The sequence below is a fragment of the Bombus huntii genome, chromosome 9 (genome assembly GCF_024542735.1).
Source record: "Bombus huntii isolate Logan2020A chromosome 9, iyBomHunt1.1, whole genome shotgun sequence".
Classification (NCBI taxonomy): domain Eukaryota; kingdom Metazoa; phylum Arthropoda; class Insecta; order Hymenoptera; family Apidae; genus Bombus; species Bombus huntii.
The window spans coordinates 4357243-4380642 of record NC_066246.1 but is presented as its reverse complement, the minus strand read 5'-3'; the positions used below and the strand labels follow the sequence as shown (position 1 = coordinate 4380642).

At 34.6% G+C, this 23400-nt stretch overlaps 3 protein-coding genes across 9 annotated transcripts; all 3 read left to right on the top strand.

Moving 5' to 3' along the window:
• LOC126869596 (acetyl-CoA acetyltransferase, mitochondrial) lies at positions 1–3294 on the top strand. Of its 4 annotated transcripts, none has more exons than XM_050626387.1 (9): positions 1–624; positions 955–1040; positions 1123–1237; positions 1311–1504; positions 1611–1901; positions 1972–2160; positions 2284–2441; positions 2507–2623; positions 2887–3294. In XM_050626387.1, exons 2-9 carry the CDS (start codon positions 975–977, stop codon positions 3164–3166), a joined length of 1410 nt encoding a protein of 469 aa, XP_050482344.1. In that variant the 5' UTR covers positions 1–624; positions 955–974; the 3' UTR covers positions 3167–3294. The 4 variants fall into 4 exon arrangements, with proteins under 4 accessions (XP_050482344.1, XP_050482343.1, XP_050482345.1 ...); XM_050626386.1 differs by having other exon boundaries at positions 2–624; positions 894–1040; XM_050626388.1 differs by lacking the exon at positions 2887–3294 and having other exon boundaries at positions 7–624; positions 894–1040; positions 2507–2858.
• Positions 3295–3592: 298 nt separating this feature from the next.
• Positions 3593–23330, top strand: LOC126869560 (sodium-dependent transporter bedraggled). 4 transcript variants are annotated; one of them, XM_050626262.1, is made up of 14 exons: positions 3593–3906; positions 6604–7579; positions 8528–9400; positions 16895–17073; positions 17169–17385; positions 17519–17769; positions 17848–18071; positions 18141–18297; positions 18371–18651; positions 18713–18844; positions 20710–20937; positions 21017–21214; positions 21334–21381; positions 21502–23330. In XM_050626262.1, the coding sequence occupies exons 2-14, from the start codon at positions 6621–6623 to the stop codon at positions 22318–22320; spliced, it is 4566 nt and encodes a 1521-aa protein (XP_050482219.1). In that variant the 5' UTR covers positions 3593–3906; positions 6604–6620; the 3' UTR covers positions 22321–23330. The 4 variants fall into 4 exon arrangements, with proteins under 4 accessions (XP_050482219.1, XP_050482218.1, XP_050482216.1 ...); XM_050626261.1 differs by having other exon boundaries at positions 3593–4463; XM_050626259.1 differs by lacking the exon at positions 3593–3906 and having other exon boundaries at positions 6405–7579.
• Positions 18851–20703, top strand: LOC126869599 (TNF receptor-associated factor 5). The gene has a single exon (XM_050626394.1). It carries the CDS (start codon positions 19098–19100, stop codon positions 20565–20567), a length of 1470 nt encoding a protein of 489 aa, XP_050482351.1. The 5' UTR covers positions 18851–19097; the 3' UTR covers positions 20568–20703.
• Positions 23331–23400: the final 70 nt, after the last annotated feature.

Below are 23400 nucleotides of genomic sequence, written 5' to 3'. Positions count from 1 at the left end.
GAGACCATCCGAAAATTAGGTCGTGAAAAATCAACATGGAGGACAAAAATGGGGGAGCGGAAGTTATTCGTTCTACTGATCTCTGTTTGTCTCGCAAGAACGAGAATTTTCATGTCTTCTATGTTAATTTTTCAGGACTCAATTTTCGAGCAGTTTTCCTTAGCCAGTGCTCAGATCTGTTTATATGATAGTAATATAGATAGTAGTATGATAGCTAATACAAAGTAAGGAAATATAAGTAAAAGGTTACATTCCTGCGCATGTGTAATATTTCAGGACCGTCTTTATTAGGGTGTCCGTATTTTGTACAAACTTTTAAAAATATATCCATAATACAAATTAAAGAAGTCACAAATCTATACAAATAAAAGTTTATATTTATAGCAAACTCAAAGTATAAATAAATTATATGTATGCAATTAATTTAATTATAATTAATGAGATATAAAGAAACCATGGATTTGGATGCAAATATTGCTACTTTTATATAGTGATTAGTTGGAACATAAGATTAATCACTGAGAAGTCAAGATAGTTTAATCTTGTGTATCAGTTTATGTAGTATAACAATCGTAGGTTGTTAAATTTTTTGTCACAATGTTGCTATTAAAGAACATAAACAAAGTAAGTAGTTCATAAATTGTTTATTGTAAAATAAAATTAATTTTCGATATATATATTTTTAAATAAGAATTAAACAAGAATTATTGCACTATTTCATTATAATATATATGTTTTATTATTTTTAATTGTGTCTTATAAATAATAATGTATCTTAATAATGTATTATAATAATGTATCTTAATATGCTTAACTTATGTACATGTAATTTACAAAAATTTATTTTATGAAAAATTCTTTTTTATTGTTTAGTCATACTTTTTTTTGTTTAGATTCCTCTCATGACCTTACGTTCATATAGTTCTAAAGTAAAACTAAATGATGTCGTTATAGTTAGTGCAACTAGAACCCCTATGGGATCATTTCTTGGAGGATTATCAAGTTTAGCTGCACCAAAACTTGGAGCCATAACTATAAAAGTAAATATCAATTTTATATTTACTAAAGTGATAATGAATTGCTGTAGACATATGTACAAAACATAATTATAAATTATAACAGGCAGCAATTGAACGTGCTGGAATTTCCAAAGATAAAGTTACAGAAGTATATATGGGAAATGTTTGTCAAGCTTCCTTAGGTCAAGCTCCAGCAAGGCAAGCTACGCTGTTTGCAGGTTTTTTTGTACTATTATTTTATTTGTTCTAAATTATAATATCAATATATATATTGATAAATTTTTAAATCAGGTCTTCCTAAGTCGACAATATGCACAACAGTTAACAAAGTATGTGCAAGTGGTATGAAAAGCATTATGCTTGCTTCTCAGTCATTACAATGCGGGCATCAAGAAATTGTTCTAGCTGGTGGTATGGAATCAATGTCTAATGTACCATTTTATCTACCACGAGGGGAAATTAAGTATGGTGGTATAAAACTTGAGGTATAATAAATGCTATATTTAATGTGTAAAAAATAAATGTTTTTGTGCCTTTTTGAAAAAAGTTGTAATTTATTAATCTTTATATTGATTATTTGTAATTTAATAGGATGGTATTGTATTTGATGGTTTAACTGATGTTTATAATAAGTTTCATATGGGAAATTGTGCAGAAAATACTGCCAAAAAATTAAATATTACGCGTGATGAGCAAGATAGGTATGCTATTAATAGTTACAAACGTAGTGCTACAGCATATGCAAATAAAATCTTTCAAGATGAACTTGTTCCTGTTCCTGTGCCTCAAAAAAGAGGCAATCCTGATATAGTATTTAACGAAGACGAAGAATATAAAAAAGTTAATTTTGATAAATTTGGTAAATTGAATACAGTTTTTCAGGTACAAGATTAAATTAATTGAGAATTACTAATACAAATTTCAAATAATAATTTGACTTTATTTATTGCAGAAGGAAAATGGTACAGTAACTGCTGGAAATGCATCAACTTTAAACGATGGAGCTGCTGCATTAATCCTAACAACTACAGTGGTTGCACAAAAAATGAATTTGAAACCTTTAGCACGAGTTATTGCATTTCAAGATGCTGCAACTGACCCCATTGATTTTCCAACTGCACCATCTTTTGGTATATCTAAGGTAAACTTCTTACGACATATATAACAGAATGCTTAACAAAATTTTGATGATGTAAATTATTATATCATGTTTATGGTATATATTGAATTATTGTAAAAATTGTATAATATATGGTACATTTAGCTGTTAGAAAAAACTGGACTTAATAAGAATGATATAGCTCTCTGGGAGATTAATGAAGCTTTTAGTGTTGTTGTAATCGCAAATCAAAAATTACTTGATCTGGATCCAAATACAGTAAATATTCATGGTGGTGCTGTGTCTCTTGGTCATCCTATTGGGTAAGTATTTGGTTATTTTTGTAAACATGAATAAAAATTTAAATTGCAAACATTAACAATTTTAGTATGTCTGGAGCTCGTCTTGTAGTACATTTAGTACACGCTTTAAAAGCTGGAGAGAAGGGTATTGCATCTATCTGCAATGGAGGTGGTGGGGCCTCATCAATTTTAATTGAAAAATTGTAAGTTTATAATGGAAGAAGTTTCATATGCCTATGAAATGTGATATATAATTATGTGGTAATAGTTGTTTAATGTTATGCAATATTTTATATAATGGTTGTAAAGAATATTTTTATTTCTTTTTACTATGCACAAAGATATACAATTTTTATATCTGTACAATTTATTTTTTATATCATATTGTTACGATAAATAAATAATATTAAAAATAAAGTAAGAATAATTATCTTTGAAGGAATATAATTTTTCTTTCGTTCTATAGGTATCATACAATGTCTTCTCCACCAATATTAACATTATATACAAAACATCCTTGTCCACTTTGTGATATTTTAAAAAATGAATTGCAGTTGCGTTTTTCTGGTCGTTATCAATTGCAAGAAGTTGATATTACTACGCCTGGGAATGAACGATATTTGGAACTGTACAAATATGAAATCCCAGTTCTCTTTTTAGAACGGCAGTTTCTTTGTAAACATCGTTTAGATTCAGAATTATTGGAAAGAAAATTACAAGAAGTCTTCCAAAATCGAAAACGATAAATGCGTGGTATGGTACACTAAGTGTAAAAAAATTATCTCATTTGAATACACATAGCTGTATATATTGACTTCTATGTTAATCGAATGCGTGATCAGTAAATAAAAATTAATTAATTAACGACCATCAATACCTGAGTGTTTTGGAAATAATAATAACGCAAACTAGAATGTATATGGCTATATTTGATGTACTCAAGATTAGCAAGTATCGTTGGTCGGCATATCTTATAGTTCGCCTGCTGCTTTCGCCTGTATATATGTACATACTTGTTCTCTTTGAATCGCCTACTCTTTTTCACCCTGTCACTACTGTCTCTGTCCTCTTGCTTCCCTTTCTATCTACCATTCAGTCTGAATATGTATTCTCTTTCCGATGGGTAAGCAGGCAGGCACGCACACACCGACATGTCGAAGATCGGCAGTGAATTGGTGAATGCACGCATCGGACTCTCCTTGCCGACGTTCGTTCTTTCTTCAGTGCGTGCCTTACGCCTTACGCGGATAACGTAAAGTATTTGTTTCTTTCATATCATCTACGTGGCGTATTGTAGTGAATAATATGCTTAAATTCCTGGATTACGAAAGGAAGTGAAAAGACTAATAGATACTTTTCAAAATTGCTGAAATCAACAATGAATGTTGAGTTTGCTGCAACTGTGCTATTGAAATCATGTCAGTGCTCTGTTTGGTTTTTCGAGGGCCGACGTAACCAGTACCAAGAATAACGGATAATAATAAGTGTAAAACTGATCTTGATCTTATTTAAAAAGAATTGCATGATCAAATTTGGTGACTCAAGTGTTCATAGATCTTTCAAATACAGATAAAAAGAAAGTTCTAATAAAAGTGAAAATTCGAAGTTTAGATTAATAAATTAATTGAGTTATCATTTAAAAAGCGAGATCATAAAACCATAATGAATAATATAATTAGACATAATACCACTTTTAGATGAATCTAAATAACTGGGCAAGATTTGATAGAAAATATTAAACTAAGCGCAAATGTGTGTGATTTCGAAGTAATAACGACTATTCCGAATTTTGCAATGTTGAACTTCTGTTTATAATATAATGAGTGTATAAGAGAAGCTGTATAATAGAACATATAGAATTTATTTTTTTTTTGTTCTAATAGGCGCGCTTTGGGCTAAATAAGCTTATAATATTTTTAGATGGCGTTATCCTCAGTTATGATCGGTTTACAAATTCTAGAGCATTGCTATATTTTAAAAAAACATCGACAGCTTTCATTTGTTTGAAATATACATATAAATTTCTATATATTATAAAATGACGTAAGTAAGAGATGTACTTGTAATATACATCTCATTTTATTGTTTAATAAATAATTGATTAAATAACAAAAATTTACAAGAAGAAATGAAATCGTTTATCAACGTTTGCAATGTTATATCTTTTGCGAACAGCTATACTGAAAATTCTAGGATTTTAATTTTCGGATATCCTTTGCGAAAATTTACATAAAATTTACAAGATATGAAAAATATTCAATATTTTACTTTACAAGACTTCAATCACAATTACTTTTAAACTTGATTTATTAAATTATATGTGTTTAGTATTTAGTAAATTAAAAAATAGAAAAACTACAAATATGATAAAAAAAAATGTCACATGTGCTAAATCTTAAAATCATGTAGCTGTTTTTATGAATATGTAGTTGGCCTTCAAACATTGACAGCTATTACACGTTGTTTGTATGTAATAGAGGATATCATTAGTGTACTAGCTTAACCATATTTATAAGAAAAATGAAACTACTCTTATACAAACGACAAAACGAGTAGATCATTTGTCATCATTTTGTCAGTTTATTTATTTTTGATTATTAACTATTGCTTGTACACTTTATTATTGGTATTTTATCGAGGAGAATCAAATAAATATTGTACAAGTATTACAGGCTATGTAGATGTCTCTATGTATAAAAGCAAGTATCACACAAACACACACATAGAAGAACATATTAAATATATGTTTCACGTAAAATAAAATTTCTTCATAGAAAAATAATATTGTGCGAGTACGTGAATAAGGAAAATGAATTAGATTATTTGGCTATAGTATTGTTTTTAGGATATTGATTAGTTTGAAACTCTATAAAAGCATTCTGAAGTTGTTGTCCTGGTTCATGATTCACGAATGAGTTATATAGAGCCGTAGCCAGCTGAGAAGGTCCGGTTACTGGTTACCTGTTACCTGGACAAGTGTGCTGGCAACGGGCTTGTCCTAAAGTATCGACCGTGACAGTCGTTCCAGTCGATTCCAGTCACAGCTTTTAGATCGATAGTTTTCTGACAATATCGATCGATAGCTTCCTTTTGACTTTTCCAATCATGCATCCACTATTAAAATATATAGAAGTGTAAAAATTGTTAAAAATGTTAAAAAGTACAAAAAGTATTACAATTTATTCTTTCTATTACTAGTATTTCTCTACGAGTTTTGTAAAGGGACAGGCGTCGTTCGGAAGAGTAATATTACAGAAATGTTTCTGTGTTCTTCCGTTCCCGAGTACTAAAGGATATGAATCAATTAATAAACGAATCATATTTTTTACCAATTCTGATATGATGTACGTAGTCAAATTTTTAATTTATATCGGTTACCAGTTCTTACTTACTTTTTCACCTACTAGATAATACCAGATAATAATTTGAACTATTATCAGTCGACAATAGATGCTAATGGCTGATAATTGATACGACAATCGAGTCGTTTTAGATGAAATGTTACTAAATAATAATAAAACTTTATGAATTTGTGTCGATAATACTTTTGATTGATATTGTGTGCGTATTTTGGTAGGTATGAGGAATGATTCATATGTTTATTTCTTCATTTTTATCACAATCACGTTAGTACTGTGGTAGTAGGATTAGTTTATAAATAATCGGAGTTGGCAAATTGTCTTTAGCATTACATCGTTAATGATTCCTAATAATATAACACCGTGGGTGAAGCTGTAACTTATTTTCCTCAACGGCCCGGCATTCATACCTGTTTCTTTATACCGTAAGGTTAAACATCCATTTCAATCAGTTATTGTTTTAAATCATGTCAGCTATATGGATATTTCATAACGTTGTCCAATATTTCCAAAATAGTGAGTCTGTCGTAGCATATTCTACGGTTTTCACAAAAAACTAAAGATAGTAATTTGTGTAATAAATCTCTACATAAAAGAGTGGTTTTAGAATCAGTTTTCATCGCATCGAGATAAAATGACGGATATATATGTACTTGGTTTCCAAGTGAAGCGAACGTAGGAGAGGTTTAGACATTTGAAACGAAAAAGTATCGGTCTACTTTGTTCAAGGGATTAAGTTAGCCTGATCGTAGAAATTTAAACATTTAAAAGAATGCACAGGATTGTTACCCTACTACAGATAAACGTTCATTTTCTCGTTGCAGTAGTTAACCATTACAGAATGACTTCGAGCGAAGATGGTGATTTGATCGATCTTGGAAACGATAGTTGTGTACCACGAGTATCGATTCAAGAATCATCGCCTGACGAGCAAGAACATCTTCTCGATGTGTGCCTACCGAAGTTAGAACAAGCATTGTCATTAACCAGGAAGCAAGAACAAGTACAATGCATAAATGACAACGGTGATGTATTAGTCACGTTAGGTCACGATCAAGTGGTGCCGATTCGTAAAAGAATCGATGTCGTTTCATCCGATACGATAAAAAGGGTTCGTGACATTACCAGGAACTTAGAACCAGTTATAAGAAAGACTTGTTCCGACATTAATGAGGAGCATCAAGACACGGTTGATTATGGAAGTTCATCGGATAACAAAGACGGACATTATTCCAGTGAAAAGCTCGAAGACGATACGTTCGAGGCACAGGAGATCAACGATGCTTTCAATTTTCTCACAGAACACGATGACAACGATGATCCAGCTGAAGCGAAATGTAACCGTTATGACCAAGTTATACATTCACATGGACTGATCCTATTAACCTCTCGTACCATAAAAAACGAAGATTTATTGAATTACAATGGTAAAAGTGCTTCACAAGCACTAAACTGCTGGAAAGCAGACACGGATTTAAATGATTCAGCTTTTGAATTATGTTCGGGCAACCCTTCTGAAAGTATTTCGAGGAAACCTAGATCCGATCCTGTTGATTATGAGCTTGGAGCGAGTAGCATTAATGTGGTTGAAAATCATTCCGAAGAACAAACGTTTGTACGAACAGCTAAAAGAAGATCATTTCAGCATACACATCGTAAATCTTGGACGGAAGGAACTACACTCAAAAATGCAGCACAGGATACATTTTCTCGGTTCGATAGGTCAACTAGTTTAAGAGGATATAATTACGCGTCATCAACTTCCAATGGCATTCATCGGCAATCCAGCTTTATTTCGAGGTACGACAATTTTACTACTTGTTTTCACTCTTCTTCGCACGTAATGAATCGTCAGCTATTAGGAGCAGGAAATGTGACATCGTTGTTAACGTTAATAATATATACGATAATTATTTAGTAGCGAGTTTATTCACAAATATTCCAGTTCTTAATTGAGCTGAATTCTTCAGATATGGTTAATATTTATCGTGAAGTTTAAAAGACTTTTGTTTAGCTCGTGTAACAGTGCTTGTATAAGAATATAAATAAAAATAGGTCCGACTTACGTCGAGTTCATTGGAGTAGAAAACGTTTCGTAAGTTATATTTTTAAGAGTAGAAGTAAAGGTGAAGGGTCAGAGGGTCTTCCGTTAGTTTACTCTAGTTTCTAGAGTGTAGTTAAATCTTCTTTTTAATCTTCAAAATGCAAGGTGTTATAACGCTGTTGATTTCCATCGATTTCATAAAGAAACGTAATATGTTAAATTCCTGGGTTAAATTGAAATCAGTAATGTGATTCATATAGATGGAGGATAGGTTGCTTTTACAGAGATTACGAGGAACGATATAAATACATACTCGTAGGCGCGTAATTTCGTTTCGAATATCCAAAGAGATTCTCCGTCAGACAACACAGTGACTAGCCGGAAGTAATGGCACGAGTTATGTGCGAGAAGCGTGGATTCAAGTCGACATTGAATAGATCTTTAAAGTGGCACGTGTAGCCACGCCTGAGAGACAAAGGTTTGGTTTAAAACTTTCTCCATATGGCTTGTGCCTCGGATGTGTCTTCCTAAGGTATATAGTATTTTCTTATCATCTATAAGATATCTAGGTAGCACGCCTAACAAAGCCAGGAAGAACAATTTATATTCTTAAAGTATAATTTATATTCTCTCTTAAATTAATTACGTAATAATCCTAAGATAAACAGGGGAAACGATAAACTAAAAATTGTGATTGTCTACAGTTGTTCAACGGAGGAAGGATTGGAAACGAATGGAGAGGATCAAGAGGACGGATGTTCAGAATGTTCGGAAGTAGATTGGTCGTGGTTAGAGGAAGTAGAATGTCCGCGGGCTACGGAGTCGTTAGCACCCGGTGTGGTTGACGCGGTTCAGGAGAACACCGAAGGAGGGAATGCATCCCCCACCAGTGAAAACGCAAGACGCAGGCGCGGTCGCGAGCATCGTGCTACCGAGGCGGGCTGCAGTGTCGCGATGTCTGTCTCCGGGACAGTAAAGTCCCTAGTGGTCGGTGGTTCGCGATGGTTAACTTCCGATCCGCCGTCCGACTGTAACGGCAATAATCAGGATGAAAATGTACGTTGCAACGCGAGCAACGAAACCATCGATCGCGAAACACGTGACAATCCTACGCTTGTTAATTCTTGGGTACGGGCTTCGATGAGACGTTTGCGTCATTTGAGATTACCGGAAGAAACTGAACGACAACGAAACATCGATTTGAACAGTTGCCACGGAACTGTCGTATCCGCGCCAAATTCTTTGCCAGATATCGCTTTAATTGCTCCAGAGATATTAGCTGCCCAAACAAACGGTACTTCCGGCACCCTCCTTAGGCCATCCAGCGCTCCTGTAAGAAACTCGAATAATTCAAATGTAGTGCCATCGCGGAGAGGCGGAAGACAATTTAGAGCAAGTCGATCGCAAAGAACGCGAAGCCGCGACATTACTTCGAGGCAAAGCAGCGTTTTATCGTCGACTACGGGCAGTGATACAACTGCTTCAGGAATCACGACATGTTCCAGCTCTTTTGGCGGTGCTTCTACGAGTCCACCTTCTAGCACGGCGACAAGTCCGCAACGCATCGCTTCCAGACGGTGAGATTTCCCTTTCTTGCTATTACTCGTTGAAGTTTTACCACGTCAACGATAGAAACCGTTAGGACCCAGGAAAATATTCGATAGATCACACGTCTCGAATTATAGATCAAAACTTGGAACATAAAGTTACTAATGCTCTGTTTCTTATTTTTAATATTGTATTTTCCGAGGTTAATATTAAGGACAGTAAACTATGCCGTTCTAGATGCTTGCTAAATCCACGAACCGCATCTTTCATTCTCGTTTGTTCAATCTTATTGCCACACTCACCGGAAACGAGAATTCGCTTAACGAGTTAGTTGTTGGTCGTTACTCATCCATGCTTGACAGTACTTGCGCTTTAGATCCTTCTTACGCAAACCACCGGTACACTTCGTGGACAGAATAGTAGAAAAGTAACTCGAGAAATTATTTCTATGTATATAGATTTCTATGAATATCTTTATTGTACATCATTTACTTTTATCTAGTTTCACCTGGAAAGTAGCAACGTTCGTTCGTTTATCAGCAACGAGATCGTCGAATCGATGCTTGTCGTATGACGTTGCAAGCAATTCTGACTCGTTTCCTTCATATTACGGCGTCTAATGTGTTGTGCGTTAAGAATTAAGCAACCGACGAATTCTTTCATTTTATGATTAATTGTGATTAAATGTGTAACTTGGAGATCTAGAACACGCACGCGGTGCATGTCAGGAATGGTCAACGACGAAAGTTGCGATAATTGTTCGTTGTCCTGTGTACTGTTTAAACGTGCGCATGCTTTACAGTTTCGTCACGAATGCATGCGCTCGATGAAACGCGTTACGGTAAGAGCCTAACAAATAGATCTTATTTTCTTTCACGTATATCGTTTAATTAATTTTCTTGCTACATACACCGCGGACAATCGATTTTGTTTCTCGTGTAGCGTTATAATCTTAAGATGGTTTTTCTTTTATATTTCGCTCTTCTTCGCTCTTAAAGCACGGAGTCGTCGAGAAACGACGGAGAATTTCAAAATTTGAATTACTTGTAATTAGTTCTTGCTGGAAAAAATATTACTAGCCGTTGCATGCTATTTAGTCGGGTTTATAAAGGCCAATGATCTCGATCGCGCACAGATTGTTTCACCGTCGATGAACCGCGCAACCTGTTGCGCAATCCACTATTCTAATGTCGACATTCTAATGTCGTCGAACATGATCTTTTGGGAAAAAGTCGAGAGAACTTCCTTGCTAGTGTCTGTTCCACGTGAGAAGATTTCACTGTTTTCAGAGATTCGTGCTTTAACCGCAACAATTTCATTTTTTCCATCCACAGAGTTATATCAGCTTTGCGTTGATGTAGGTTTGACAATTGATCGACAAATAGATCAATTTAATCCGATACTCATACATACATACTCGATCCGTACTCTAACATTTACGAAACCATTGTAATTTAACCTGGCCACTTTCTCCTGTAATTCGATGGTTAGAACGCACGTATGCAATTGAACAAGAAAACAGATCAGAGTTTCGCTGGTTGTTTTAACGGACTTACCAAAGTTCACGATGCGATTTTTCCGTCACTGAAGCATATTTCCTGTTGGTTTATTAATTTCATTTATGGACTTAATAAATTAAGAATCGAGAGGGTTCAAAGGAACGAATGATTTCTGGACCGTGACTGTTCGTGATGCTCTTAAATAAATACCTCTCCCATTAATATTCCACTTACTAGCATATTTATTTTAAACGATATTTATTTCGTTTACGGCGACACGCGATGTATTTATCTTTACATCCTCGCCTTTCTATATTAATCACATTTTACCGATTCTTAACGAGGGCTTTCGTCACCTGTTCAAAATATATTTAAATGTACGAATTATTTGGAGAATAAGATTCAAGGGACATTAATACATTCGGTAGAGTGTAAATACGTACATTCTTGCGTGTTAATGCAGAGTGTTACGTGTAATTGTATTGATTCTTAAACAATGAATGTTGTTTTTGGGTCAGTGGTAGCATAGGAATATCGCAGCTCCAGGTCAACGGTACTGCCTGGTGTAGTTCCCTTAACGGTATATCGGTGCTATAATTGTGTTATTTTCCTTAAAATTTTATAACTGACTTGTTTCGTTAAACTCATCCGAGATCTGATTATTAAGACGCACGAAAAGAAAGATTAAACACGGTATGATTATTAATTATTATTATAGCCGATTATATAACAAAAGTTTCATAGATTTATAGAAACAAAAGGATGTGTGTTCCGCTTGGATATTACATTAACCTGCACGTATACCACCGATATCTCCTCTTATTGATTACTTCCCAAGTGAGGTGTTTATACAAATATACTTGACAAACAGACATCAAGTACATGTACGTAACAACGGTGCCAACTATTATCGGAGACATTTCGTATCTTCGCAACGAACGCAAAAGTCAGGGAACGAAGAAAGAACGTATGAAACTTTTTATCATAATGGGAAGATTCGATATATATATAAAATTAGTTGGCCTTTTTATGATATCTGTCGTAGAAATCAGAAAGACTTACCTTTTTCTTAGATGCGGTTAACGAGCGTATGGGTAACCGGTTTCCCTCGTGTTTGCTTTGTATCTTTCATTTCTTTGAGAAGTTTGAAAAACTTGTTTTTTCGAAGGTAAAACTATCGAAACAGCTAATTAGAACAATAAATAAGAGAACAAACACGTACTTGTTACATTTATCATGCGATAACTGTAGCATGGAGTATTCGGAGAAAGTTAGAAGAAATACGGTTAGAATATACGCATGATTTTGAAACGATGCTAGACAATTAGAAGCTGGAAGTTCTACGATAGTTCGAATACAATGTAGTTCTTTTCACGACATTCTCGTGCTGGAAAAAGATAACGTTATCAGACTAAACACGTAACCTTCCTTTTCTCTTTCTCCGCTCTCTTTTTTTCATTTCTCTACCGCGTCATGTAGTAGCCACAGTGCGTGACTTCTTTCGCTTCGGTTCACCTTCCTACTCATTGTCATTGTTTGTACTATGTTGAATGCAATTGCGTACGTGCCTGGTAGGATACATACATACAATGAATGTGAAATACTGGCCGAAACTTGACTTGCGAATGTCAATTGTGAAATGTTCTTTTAACGGGAACGGTCGTATTTTATCGGCGATTGTTTTCCCATAGTTCTAACAATTCGACGCTTTCTTGAAAAAAATAATGTAATTTCGATTGTTTAGATCCTATTGCGTGTGACACCTGAGAATGCCATCGAACGATTGTTCAATAAAATAGGATATCGTTATTCGATGGAGTAGGACGATCGAAGTTACGTGGAACGAAAGAGTTAATCTACTAGTAACTACATATAATGATCATCCGTATCGCGAGTTGTTCTCTTCCTATTTATATTCAACGACATGTATGTAACGATCAGTATATAAGCGTGTTTCGTGCTCAAAGTTGAAGATTTCTGCTTGTAAAGGTTTTTCTCTTTATGGAAGACGAATATCGACGTGTTAAATGCCAATAAGCGATTGACGACGATCGATCGTAATTTTGATTATTTTGACGAATGATCAAGCACGCAAGCGTAAATATGCACGTGCGTTCATCTACCTTGTTCGTCACGTGACTCTAACCGAGTACAGTTATACATTGGCTTCGGAGGGATCCCACGTACATACATACGGTTCACCGGGAATAGCGTATTCAGTATAGCAAGTCGTTGGAAGCACGAATGATCGTGGAATCTTTGGAAGTTTGATCGCGGTAATGCGACAATTTGTTCCTCAGTGTTCATCAAAGACAACGACGTCGTACTAACTGGTTCCTATATCGGTTGTTTGTGCATCAGTTTTGTGTACTGTTACGCGGTGTCGGTAATTTCTTTCGAACGCTTTTTACCTTACGCACCTTACCTTTATGCGTATCTTAAAAACGAAAGAGATTGGAGAAATTAAAAGTAACGACGATAGTAAATGTCGATGTTGCATTGCTTCTTTCGCGGCATTTTACTACTGATCGATAATTCGCACAAAGAGACAAGTTTACTCCGAATGCCGTGGTATATATACGAAACGCTATCGACTAACTACATTCCATTTCGTATTCGTATCAAAGATCAAAGGATGTTTCTACAGAGATACAAATTTTTTGCGATTTTCTAAACTGTGCGTTAATCACAGCAAAAGAATTTTATTTTGAAAAAATGTCCCATGATGTCATACCTGTGATAATTAATACGAATGTCGTTTTTGTATATATATAGCCTCGTGTAGAAATTCAGAGGAACGAAGGATATCAATGAACACATACGAAACGATGACTATATCTTTCAAGGGTTTTGCCCGAAGCGTCGTATTAGTTGGCAAATCCCGGTAAGCGCTGGTTGCCTTAGTTGTAGAATCGATCGTCGTACCAAGAAGCCATATGCCTCGGTAAACTTTTCGAATGCTTGTTTACAAAAATTCTGTAATAGACGAGATTTGTTGCTCTTTTAAGAGACTCCGGTCATTTTTTACCCGAAGGGACGATCAAACGAAAGTGATTTGAATCAGTGGCGCTATTACACCTGCAACTTTGCGATAGATGGATCGAAAACTTTTGGCATTCTCGTTAAAAGAAACGAACGATCGAAAATCAACACGGTTCTTTGATCGATTATCGCGCGTAAAATCAACAGCAGTGCAGTGCGTTTAAAACATAATATCAATCGATTACGTCAGAACGCCTGATCTACAAAGTGAAGTTGAAAATATTTGGAGAATACTTTGCGAAACGAATACGTTTCACCTTACACTTCGCCGATTAAATAAATTGCATACCGCATGACACGATTAATATTACTGAATCACTGACCAAACGTTTCGAACATAAAACAACGGTGCGTGAAGAATATCTTACGAACACAAAGGAACGCACAAACTGGAAAAAAATAAAGGAACAAACACGGTGCTTTGCGTGAATGTGAAAACAGGCCAACAAACTATCTTCACATCGAGAGAATAGTAGAAGACGAACGAAACCGTAAAATCGTTTCTCAAAAGCGAGACCCCGTGACGCCGAGAAGGCACAGTTTTGAAATTCGATTGTTCTTACCTCGTTAAATACAGAGCGTTGAAACCTTGAACGACTGTGAAATTTAATACACGATTTTCTGATATCGTGTAATTATTTCTTCGAAATTTGTTAATCTTGGGAAATCGGTCGATCGAAAATTTGTCATGAAACTTAGTTTCATTATATGTATCAATCGTTACTGGTAGAACGGCGTTTGAAGAAAGAGGATAGAATAATAAAGGCGACTGAGCGAAGAGGAAAATCGATCTCAACTCCGTGGAAACGAACGGTCATCGACATCATTGGCGTAACATGTATTCATGATGAACCACGATCCAACGATTTGTCGCCAATACTTTTACTGTAGTCAACGTAGACATCGTATCAGGTATATTCTACGATTGTAAGAGTTTCTTATACCGATTTGTTACGATTATCCGATTAATTACGTAGATAAACAGTCGTTCGACGATCTTTACGATGGTGTTACCTAGCAATTTTTAAGTTATAAATTATATCTAACCACCGTAACGATATTTAATTTGCTTCAATGACAAAATTTAACCTTTTATAGATTGAGCCAAGAGGAATTGTACCGATCATCGATGAGTTGTTTCCCTTGAGAAATCAAGTTAAGTCCCTGAAGCTAGACAGTTTTATTATCAAGGCTCCGAAACTGATCATAATTAGCTTTTAGAGAAAAACATTTAGATGGAAAGACAGCGATCGTTTCAAAAGAAAACGACTCGTATAATAATAATAATAATAATAATATTAGTTCAGTATCAAGTTTGTCACTGATCAATTACGAATCGTTTTGAAACATACTATTACTATCCTACGTACTTGATGCAGCTATTTGCCGAAGCTAAACGTGTTTCACTAACCGTTTTTGTCGGGAAGGTTTAATAATACGGGTATCCGCAGTATAGTATACACTATTAGTGTACGTATTACGCTGAAAGCTTACTCAGAGCACAAGATCTCCGTCGTTCCCACGATTTCATTGTACGTACGCTGTAATATACGCGATTGGCAACAATCGTTAGAAGCACAAATATCTAATTCTAACATTGTTTTTCTCTGGAATTTTTATAGCCAACGAAACACAATTTTGCGCTATTTCCATCGAGTGGTAAATTTAGTCTGACGCAATGATCGTGCCCAAGCTACTGTTTGCGTGTTTCTAATCTTCTATATTATTTGGACACGCCACTAAAGATATCGTGGTCATTAGAAGTGGTCAGTTTATTGATTAATCGATAGAACATTTTAACCTTGCTTTTCTCTACCATTAGAGTTTCAGGATTCGAAAGTTCGTGACTAGTTTTCAAATTTTCAGCATTCAAAGCGATCAGTTATATAATGTTAAAGTCAGTCTAAATGTATTTCTACGCCTTTAACGTTAATAATTTACAGAATAGTAATCGGAACGGGCTATTTTGTCGGTTATGGAACAATTATAAAAATTTTATATTCGTTTTAGACGAACGTAAGAATGGTCGAAAACGATCGATTGGTATTGAAAGGAGTTTCAATCTTGATCGAACGAACGACAAGACAACGTGGTAATAAGCATTCGTTAACCAGAATCGAGACAATCCTCGTATTCATACGTATATGAATAATTCACGAATAGTCGTCTAAAACGTCAGGAGAATTGCGAGATTGGTGCAATGAAGGTGGCACAGACATACTAACTTCTTCGTATTCCTCACGCAAAACAAGGTCGAGTTGTGTCTTTAAGTCGAAACCCAGTAGGAATGTTCGGTTTCTTTTAGGTATTCATCTCTCTATTCCGTGATAACGGTACATTGATGATTCTCGATCTTTTATCGATGCTGGCAACAATCGTAGCTCCTACTTATTATAAATTGTTGTTTCTTTATTTTCTTCTTTTCTTCTCTACGCTTAACTCGTACCCGTATTTCACAGTTTATTGTACAATGGCCAAATGATATAGAAGTACAGTTAACATTACGGTATATAAGGTTTAAAAGTGACAGTATACGAATGCAAATACTCTGTAATATAAATCTCGTATTCAATGTCTCACGATTAAATCCTAATATAGGCTTTCATTTGTCGCAACGCAGTCTCGATCGACCGTGAATTTTCTTCGGCAAGAGCGACAAATAAGATACAATTACGTTCGACCCAGTTTTACGACAAATCGATACGACCTTTAACATGATTGTTTTACATACTCTTATCAGCAGCTGTCAGCCATGCTGTGGTATATTTAACATTGTAACCATTACTTGTGCAGTATACTATTTCGTTTAACTATCTACCTCTCAGGCGATGCGCTGTAATTCTTTAATTAATTTCTTACCTTTTTAATACTTTGTTTATTATATACGGAAGAAGTTAAACGGATGCAATAGTATTGGTTACTTTCTTGTTCTCTTTTGATTTCATTTTTTTTTTTTTTTTACGGAACAATGTGTTTGTTTAGAATATGTGACAGACAGAGAGACGTTGATAGGGATGAGGATAGAGGAGAGGATGAGGACGAGGATGCTAATCCATTGGGAAAATGGCCACATGCTCTTAGTCCAGCCTTGGCGTGTCTTAGTTGCACCCTTGGTCTTTTTAATATAAGTAGATTTTCTATTCTTAGTGTACAATTTGGAGGTGAGTGTAGAAATTGCTATTACATAAATACTTGTGTAAACTACTACTCAATTTTATCCATTATCATCGCATCTTTAATTGTCTTTTTCTTTCAGCAAATTTCATTGTACAGTTCCTGATTTTATCTTTGGTATTGGGTATTCCACTTTTGACATTGCACGTGTGTCTCGGTCAAAGATTGGCGGCTGGATCCGTGGATATGTGGAAGATTTCACCCCTCTTTCAGGGTGTTGGTATAGCTCTTCTAATTGCACAAGCATTCATCGGTATCTACAGTATCGTTGGTGTGTCCTGGATGTTCGTCTACTTTAGGTGTGTTGATTTGTTTCCTGTTTTTGATTTATTCATAATTTTGATAAATTTTCTGATAAAATTTCTTACGATAAATTTTTCATTTTAAGAAAGACCAATAATAATGAGAGAATATTTTTATAATCTTTTCTAGAGATTCATTTATAACGAAGCAGGATAAGTACCGATGGGCAGAACCGTTTTCCTTGTACAGAGAAGATAAACCTACACAGAATAATAGTAATTTGCATAAATTATATGAGACAGTACCAGATTATTTTAGCGGAGTTGTCTTGCAAAGAAATCATTTAAACGAATCAGATCCCGGTGTCGTAACGTTAAAGTTTCAAGTGGCTTTCAATTTAGCTGTTGTATGGATGATCGTGTTCGTATCATTAAGCAAAGGTATTTCATGATTTTATTAAACGATATACATATCTGTTTTCATTATTGTTTTCTTCTAATATTTAATAATTGTTTCAGGTCTGAGATCTTATGGCAAAGTAGTATATGTTTTTACGTTGGTGCCTGTATTTGGTACATTAGTTCTTTGTACGAAATTACTTGGCCTCACGCCACCAGGCTCTGTACATCAACTTTTTCCTGCCACTGTGTGGACTGAGTTTTTCATTAATGGCAAATCGTGGGTAGCAGCATCCATCGAGGTTTTCCTCACTTGGGGATTACTTGGTGCAGCTGCTATGCAGGTAATTACGACGTACTGTGATGCATTTAACTAATGGAATCTTTACTTGAGGATATTATTGTTCTTCTAGATAGCTGCTCATAATAAGCACAAACATCTATTACAACGAGACACGAGTCTAGTGATCGTGTTAACTCTCGCAGTTCTACTTCTCGCAGCTTTTCTGGCAAATACTTGCGTGCAAGTTTTGCGACATCATGGATATATTTACATACCTAGCTCATTTGGTAAGCAAACAACAGCTCATTATCAACTCAAATGAAGATCTCAAAATTTAAGCGTAATAAATTTCTGTTTTAGAAAGAATATCGTCGTATATGTTTATGCGACCTGTGAACCAGCCGGCACCACCGGGATATAGCAGTACACCAGAAAGATTTATGGCACATGCGTCGTTTATTGTTGGAGAACGTGTAACTCGTCCCGGTGCGGACTTTAGTGTTGAATCTGGTTATCAAGCCTTGAGATTTTCGACTGAATTGGTTCCTGCAACGTTAGCGTTACTAGGCACTGAACAAGTGTCACCATTCTGGGCAGTTCTTTTCTATTTTATTCTTATCCTATTTGGAATAGCTCAACAGGTATGCGATTCAAAATATATGATAAACCAAAATCGAAGATACAAAAGTTTCGTTATTATAGCTGGCAATATGGCATTGTGTAATAACTGGTATTATGGCAATTAATGCAAAAATGATGAAGTTATGGGAAACTACTATTACATTCTTCAGTTGTGCTTGTGCTTATATACTAGGCTTACCCATGGCTACCGAGGTAAATATAATTATTTACATTTACTTGGTAATTTTTAATTTTCCAATATATTTGTGCAATATTTCGAACTGGAAATTGGAGTAAATTTCAATAAAATAATATTTGTTAATGTATGATTATATCGTCGCTACTAAAAGTAAATTAAATCGCTGTTCTGTTCAACCGTTCAAGAGGATTTAAAATTCTCTTCTTATCAGACAGACCATGTAATATTCTATTTATACAGATAACGATTATCACTCCAAGCACTGAAATGATTAAAGTATTTCATCAGTATCGTTGGAGTCACCGTACGTTTCAGAAAATGAGTAATCGAGTCAATTCTATAGTACGGCGGAGCGTACCTTGTTACTTTTGTAACGATTTTTTCGAAGAGAAATATCTATACGATCACGTGAAACATTGCGGATCGGTTTTAGAAGAATGTTCTTTCAAATGTGGAGTTTACGTACCTCGAAAAAATATGGAAGATCATCGAAAAACATGCAGAAATTTTACGAAAGAGAATAATGAAATGAAGGAAGTTCAAGATTCTTTATGGAGAAGTAAAGTGTTCTCTGCTCTAAGATTGCTTCGTTCTGTAATAAACCATGAGGAAAAAGAACGCAAAATTCTCCAGGATAATATGTCTCAATGTTTAAAGTTATTGAACTCTCAACAAGAATTGATTAATTCCTTCCGGTTTCAAGTTGCGGAAACGACAAAAGTATGTTATCAATATAATACAACGTTAAATCAAAGATTAAATGATTTAGAAGTAACTAGCGACAACATGGAACAGCGCACCAGCTTAAGTTTTCAACGTATCTCGGAACAACTGAAACTTTTACACAGTGAATTGACTAATGAACAAAGTAAGCATAATAAAGTACTTGGTGATTGGTACATAGAATTAAATGATCTAAAAGCTTTCGTAACAAAAGAGAACGTACACATAAATAACATATGGCAAGAACAACAGCAATCAATTCACGATCTTAAATTAGAATTAGAAATGAGGTGTAAGAATTCGAAGGAATTAGTGGATCAACAAAAATATATAATTGAGAAAATAAAAAATTTAGAAGAAGAAATAGAGCGGCAATCAGAAACCTCAACTAGCCAGAAAAGTAATATTAAAGGGTTGAAGTTTCAAATGAAAGAAAATCTAAAGTATCTGGAGGAATTGATTACGGATAATTCAAAATTAAATATTCCGGAATTCGTCGAGTGTCCATGTAAACAGGAATGTTTTGAACAATATTCAACTAATGGTCGTCTTTTATGGAGAATTGACCGTTATAAAGAAAAAATGACCGAAGCAAAAGAAAATGACTGCGTTCTTTATAGTCCAAAATTTTTAAATAAAGAATATGGATATACTTTGAGAATGAAGCTATTTCTAAATGGTATAGGACAGTGGAAAGATCGACATATTATCGGATGCCTACAAGTTGAAACCGGAAAATGGGATCCATTGTTGGATTGGCCTTGTGTCCTTAGAGCAACAGCTACATTGAGAAATCAAGAAAATCCAGCAAACGATATAAAAAAAATTGTTAAAGCTATAGGGCAAGATAAATCGAATTCTGAAGACATGAATAAAGAAGCTGGGATCTATATGTTTATCCCGCATACAACTTTAACTCGATATTCTGGATATGTTAAAGACAATGCATTGTTTTTAGATATTCAAGTGAAAGATATAAAAACTAGTATCTCTACGCCATCTCTAACGTCATAAATAGCCGCAATATTAAAGCAAATTATTAATATAAATATTGAAGAAAATGCGCGTATCTATGACTTTTACAATGTAGTTATCCTTAAACAACAGTAAAAGTAGATTTTGTATGTCTTATAGGAATTTAATCATTTGTTTATAGTTGGGCATACACGTCGTATATTATCTAGACTACACAATTGGTGGTACATGGTGGATAATGATCTTATACTTGGTGCAAGTTGGTGCTGTATTCGCAGTGCGCGGACGTCCACATAGTGGTGAAGCGGTAGTAGCCGAGTTGTTTCCTCCAACTGGTCGATGTCTCAGACACTGGGCTGGTCCTCTTCTCTCATTCACGTGGAACGTTATACTGCCTGTTATTCTTATGGTATGTTTCTATCAAAATATTTATACCTTAAAAAAAAGGTAGTAATATCGTAAGCAAGTTATTGATTTAAATCCAATAGGTACTTAGCATTACAGCATTTAAAAATGCTGGATTTCGAGAACTTTATTCTTACCGACGTACCGCTAGAGAGTACTGGACAGTTTGGGCAAAACAACTCGGAGCTACAATTCAATTAGTACCAATATTGACGATACCGGCAGTGGCGATTATACAAACATGTCGATACTTGAACAACGGTCCACCCGATATTTTTGATGTGAGAATTCGATACAATTTTAACAAACTAGTATAATAATTATTAAATAATATTTTTTACTTTCCATTTTAACATACTAATATACATTTGACATCAATTTTTGTTTGTGCTAACATTAGAACAATCAAGTGGAAGTTAATATAAATCACTGTGAACAATGTAATGGTGTAAGTTTTCTAATCGTGTATATGTCTTACATCCACTGTTTTTATACATAGAAAGAAATTTTTATTTTGAACTTATTTATAATTAATATATGTGATTTTCAAAAAATTTTAATTTCACAGAGAATTCAATTATTGTATCGACCATCTTTGGAGCCTGATGATCCACGAGATGCGCAAACGCATACTGGAAACGATATGAGTACCAGCATTCACGGCAATGGTATCGTACATACAACGACAGAAGTACCATTTGAAGATCCACCGCCAAAATATACACCTCCTCCGAGTTACACTACAGCAACGGGAGCGAGAATAGCAAAGATGTTGCGGCAAAGTTTTCGAAGAAGTGTACGTCGAATAGCGAACGTGCTCGGTGAGAGCAGTACTCCGAGACAGAGACCGGCGCTACAACCTCCACCTCCTGATTACGCCACTGTACTTGTAGAAATGAATCAAAGTAGGCAAACCCAAGATGTAACAATTCATATAACTGAAGCAAGAAACGAAAACATCAATTCAAACACTCAAAGTAATGCTACCGAAAGACATAGACCTAATACGATAGATAGATCAACAAGAATTGGTGTGGTAGAACGCTCGATAGAAAGAACGCATTCGACGCTCGAAAGACCTCGTCGACCTTGTATGACTTCATCGAGCAGTTCGAATTTAACTGCGGCCGATGTGGCTAATTTACTTCGTAGTAGCATTAGGAGAGGGACTACGCGAACTCAACAGTCCCTGCGTAGGAGTTTCTGCCAAGACGAATCAACGGTAGCAGCGTCCGTTGAGAATCTAGTCGAGGCTGCAGCGCCGATCGGTGAAGAATCCTTGGTCCTTCCAAAGGACGTGTCTCTAGTCTCTAATGAACAGGCTAACAGTAATAGCGACGATAAAAAGACTGCCGAAGAAACGGATGATTCCGTTTCTGTGATATAGACTATATCTTTCTTTTGAGCATATAAGAAGAATAATCTGATGGTTATTTAATTTCTGCTGCATAGTGTTACGGTGATTTATTCCTTGTTTAACTTGTATTCAATATTCATTTTCACAAGCTATTCTACGAAAGATAAACAAGTTGCTGATGATTTCATCGATCAATGATCGAAAAAATAATTTTATCTCTCAGACTGAATTCAGTATTTTCTAATCTTGTCACACTTGACAAATAAGTGCATAATCTCATCACTTTAATTACCGTGACAATTGTATAACGCGCAAATGAAAATTGGATAGCTATAAGCAGTGAAACATATAGTAAACTCGTTTTGTTACTTACTACAATAGACATCGATTTTATATTGTATATGTTGAACTTCATTGAGGTTCAGTTTGCTTTCAATCAGTCTATTTTAGCATTTTGGCATTTTCAATCGAGACTGTGTAACTAAAATATTTATGTAATATATACTACTGTAACATTTTAGTAGTTTTATGATATTAGTGTACATACTATTTTAACGAATCATAAATTCGCTTATTAAGCATTTTCTTCATTAACCATGATGGTTGTTTAATGTTACAATAATATAATCCGTCCAACATTCATCAAAGCCTATGTATTAGTTTTTGTGCAATGGTTAAAAAATATATACGACGTATTCTTTTATTTTAAAATATTGCAAAAAAATCGTGGAGAAAACATGTACTGCAATTGAAATTATTTATCAGAGAGTATATACATAAAATGAATAATCATTGAACTAATTGGATAGAAAAGAGCGGAGAACTCCAATATTATTTACATAATTATGTAGCATATATATATATATATATATATATATATATATATATATATATATATATATATATATATATATATATATATATATGTATGTATGTGTGTGTGTGTGTATTTTACCGTACAAATATTCTAATATTTCATACGTGTAATTGCTATACCTGATATTATGGACCATAATAAAATTTTTATGTTCTTTTTTAAATTTATAGTGCTTCTATGACATCTAATTTAATAATAATAAGATTTAAACAACGTTCATACTTTAAATGTTG

Bases quoted from the DNA above. Each gene is read 5' to 3' on its own strand.
- LOC126869596 (XM_050626386.1), top strand. From the start codon at position 598: ATGTTGCTATTAAAGAACATAAACAAA. The intron at 1,238-1,310 runs GTTTTTTTGTAC...TTTTTAAATCAG, and splicing joins GCAAGCTACGCTGTTTGCAG to GTCTTCCTAAGTCGACAATA. The intron at 2,161-2,283 runs GTAAACTTCTTA...TGGTACATTTAG, and splicing joins CATCTTTTGGTATATCTAAG to CTGTTAGAAAAAACTGGACT.
- LOC126869560 (XM_050626259.1), top strand. From the start codon at position 6,552: ATGCACAGGATTGTTACCCTACTACAGATAAACGTTCATTTTCTCGTT. The intron at 17,074-17,168 runs GTGAGTGTAGAA...TTTTTCTTTCAG, and splicing joins TCTTAGTGTACAATTTGGAG to CAAATTTCATTGTACAGTTC. The intron at 21,382-21,501 runs GTAAGTTTTCTA...TTAATTTCACAG, and splicing joins ACTGTGAACAATGTAATGGT to AGAATTCAATTATTGTATCG.
- LOC126869599 (XM_050626394.1), top strand. From the start codon at position 19,098: ATGATTAAAGTATTTCATCAGTATCGTTGGAGTCACCGTACGTTTCAG.